Source organism: Cynara cardunculus, unplaced genomic scaffold, assembly GCF_001531365.2.
Source record: "Cynara cardunculus var. scolymus isolate 2C unplaced genomic scaffold, CcrdV1 Un_Scaffold_7300, whole genome shotgun sequence".
NCBI lineage: Eukaryota > Viridiplantae > Streptophyta > Magnoliopsida > Asterales > Asteraceae > Cynara > Cynara cardunculus.
In genome coordinates, this window is record NW_020203474.1 from 9,508 (window position 1) to 13,268 (window position 3,761).

General features: G+C 37.7%; 1 protein-coding gene across 1 annotated transcript; it reads right to left on the reverse strand.

Annotated features, from left to right (window-relative positions):
• Positions 1-449: 449 nt before the first annotated feature.
• On the reverse strand, positions 450-2,447 carry LOC112504910 (polyphenol oxidase I, chloroplastic-like). The gene has a single exon (XM_025108864.1). It carries the CDS (start codon positions 2,445-2,447, stop codon positions 597-599), a length of 1,851 nt encoding a protein of 616 aa, XP_024964632.1. The 3' UTR covers positions 450-596.
• Positions 2,448-3,761: the final 1,314 nt, after the last annotated feature.

A 3,761-nucleotide genomic window follows, 5' to 3' on the forward strand; every position in this document is an offset into this window, starting at 1 on the left:
CAAATAAATATTATTTTAATTTGAAACTCSTACCACATATAATTAGWATATATTTTAATTGAAGRTGTCCTATAATTAATAAATATAAAATTCACACATGTCACATGTGGAAGTGTGTAACTTTTAAAATGGAAAATGTGTTGATTCATTCGTCTGCTTGGAAGAAGAGTTTATATATAATTTATATATGTATCAATAAGTTATTTAATTAATCTGAATGCACCAATCGATGAGACTTTGGTTTTACTTCATCCATCAAGTTTGATTTTGTTAGATATTATTCTAACTTTTTGTCAATAACGTTGTAGTTTCTTTAATTAGTTATTCTGACTCCATCTTGTCTTCTACTACAGACACATTTCAAAAGTAACGTCAGAATGGTTATGATCATTTATCAAACAACTTATTGAGAATGATAACAAATTATTCATATAGTAAAATTTAAAGGATACATTGATTACTTGATGAACTTGCTACCACTAAATAAGAAGTCGCAACCATGTAATGCAGTACATGGTCTACGATTATTCAAAGCAAACAGACAGACAAATGAAATAAGGATCAGCCAGCATTGCATCCATGCTCATCAATCATCCTCAACTAGCAGACGAAACCAACTCAACCTTAATCTCACCAACGGTCACATCCTCGCACCCTTCCCCGGGAACCAATGTCACCAAAATATACTCATCGTTCTCGGCTTGTATGTCCTCCAACAGCTCATTCAACCCGAACGATGCCCCACTCCTCATCACCATTTCATGCCCATGCAAATGTGCCAACTGCGAGAAACTACCTGCAAATTCACTGTCTGTCGGAGTGCTTGGGGTACCGTCGTCTAGGTCATTTACAAACACATCAAACTTGATAAATTTCTCGCCGTCGAGCTTGATATCATTGACATACAATAGCTCATAGCTTTTCTTCTTATCCTCTTTGCTTCTGTTTGTAGCTGGCCTCTTCACCAGGACCTTCACTGTCTGGTCTAGTTTAACAGGGAACTTCGTCTCCTCCACTTTTTTCACCGTTCCAAAGGACTTGGCTGCAACATTTGAGTTCGTGTTACGTGGAACTGGTCGGCTTCTAAGCCAGGGGAGTGGGGACGGTTCATATACGTAACTTAGATTCTCCACGTTTACACAGTCTCTGTTGTAGACACGTACAAGCTCTTTGTTCTCGTCATAAAACACGTATGACGCGTTTAGCCAATCAGGGTCTGTAGGGTCGRTGTGGTCGGGGTAATCGGGCCCCTGCATATCCTTCCATAATGCCCACATACGGTCCACATTGGCATGGTGGGTGTAGAACAGAGGATCCCAACCTGCCGAGTAGAAGTTGCCCATGTCCTCGTTATTGGGCATTCTTGRGTCACCCACCCATATGTGCACCGCCGTGTGAACACCAGACTCGATTGGCCCTGTAGAATGCTGTATATCAATGGGGTCATCTCCAGCTCTGAACACCCCACCAAAGAAGGTGTCTGCGTTRGGGGAGTTGGTTATCATCTGCTTATACATTAAAGTCAGATTTGCGCCTATCTGTTGTACGCAAGTATAATCGGCACTGGCAGAGTTTTGGAAATCCATGTTGAGGATGGCTGGGGGGAGATGATCCACGTTCCGAAAGGCGTCAAAGGCAGGGTTTGGTAGCCTTGAGTTGGAGTTGGGCAAATATTTCCCTTCAAAGAATCCTGGCATACTCATCCCGCTGGGATTGTCCCAGTTCCAGTAGGGTAAGGCAAAGGTTGGATCGTTAATCAATTTTCCGAGTATTCTCTCGAAGAAGTACAGGTACCAACGATGGAAAGGAAAGAAGAGCCAGCAGTTGTGAATCTGCAGTTCCTTATCGGTGTAACCAGCCTGAAGGTAACCACCATTGCAGTAAGCGCAATGAATTTTAGCTTGTTGGGCGAAGCTGTGTGGGTCKTCSTCTGGGAGAGCCCTCATGATCGCCATTGCTGCCTGGTACTTAGCCACGTACTCGGGAGTGACTCTATGTGCTGCTGGTCTCATGCGGAGCACTTCATCCGTAGGGATCACATAATCTTGTACGGGGGTTAGTGACGTCGGAGGACAACATGCATTGGTCCTTATGTGATTGTTGAGATTGAAACCATCGGTTGAGTCCTTGCACGACGTCGCGATGTCAGGCGTGGTGATAGGATCGGCAAAGGCCGCCGGTAAGTTGACCGTGCTGTAAAGGCCACCGGCACCAAGCCCTAAAAGCAAGTTCCTCCGGTCCAGATTCAGTGTAAGTTTTTCGGATTCGAGTSGCTTCTCATTGTTATCGGTGGCATTGCACGAGACTTTGAAGCTGCGGTGGGTAGATTGTTTGGAACGTTGGCGGGAGGTGGACAAGAAAGGCGAATTTGGGAGTCTTTTGGTGGTGGTGGCCGGCGTAGTGGCCGGGATGGCAGTGAAGGAAGTAGGAGTGGCAAGAGAAGCCATTGTTTTGTGTGTCTTAATTCACTCGTTCCAGCTTGCCTTATATAGAGATTTTGTAAGCCACCTAACCACCCCCGCCCATGTTTTATATTATGAAATTCATGTTTTTTATAGATTGTTGTTTAATTTGATAGTAATTTTAATAATATTCTGATCTGATCTGCTTCTAGTTTAACTCAACTTATTTATTGATGATGATACATAAATGTATATGTATATATATATATATATATATAAAGCAATCTTGTGGAGCTGGAATATTGATGCTTGTCTACAACCAATAAATTAATTATGGCAGAAAAATAAACAAGGTCGTGAATCATGATATGGATGWATCACAATTTATCATCATCATTAATATATTATTGATTTCCAGATCAATAAAAAGATTGGGTAATGCTAATATTGGATGTATTCAAACAGTTTATTACAAAGTTAAGCTTTTCATACAATATATATATATATATATATATGTGTGTGTGTGTTTGTATGTATAATCATGGGTAAGAAAGCTAAGTAGGGTTAGGTCAAGATTCAAAGCCCTCTCAAAATAAATTGAAAATTGACTTGGAGACCATAATATAAATCAATATTGTTTCTCTTGCATGCATGGACACACAAACTTTAAAACAATTATTAGCTCCAGTACCTTAATTAGAACTAGACGTTTAGGTATAACTATAATATATCCAATTAAAACTGATCGATCATAATTAAATATTGGGAAAAGTACAATAAAACCAATAGACTTTCTTGTTTGGAATGATTAAGTCCTTAGATTTTTTTTTTGGAACAAATAAGTCCTTGGACATTCCAAAACATGTTAAATAAGTCATTGGACATTCCAAAATATGTTAAATAAGTTCTTGGGCAATTTTTGGAACAAATAAATCCTTGGACATTCCAAAAAATGTTAAATAACTTCTTGGACAATTTTTGGAACAAATAAGTCCTTGAACAATCCAAAACATGTTAAATAACTTCTTGAACTTTTATAAAACATGTTGGATACATTCTTATGACTTGTATAACTAGTTAAAGTGGTAAAATAGTGAAAAAAAATCCGGAAAAAAACCCAATGAACATTCATATTTTGAACAATTAAGCCCCTAAATATTTTTTGAACCAAAAAGTATTTAGATYTATAAAATTAAACAAATATAACAAAAAAGTACTTACATTTACAAAAAAAAATTACATTTAAAAAAGATTTTTGATAAAGTTTATTTTAATTAAAAATTAAAATATATTCTGTCAGTGATTTTTCAAACAAAAAAAATAATTATTATTAAATTTATTTTAATTAAAAATATATAT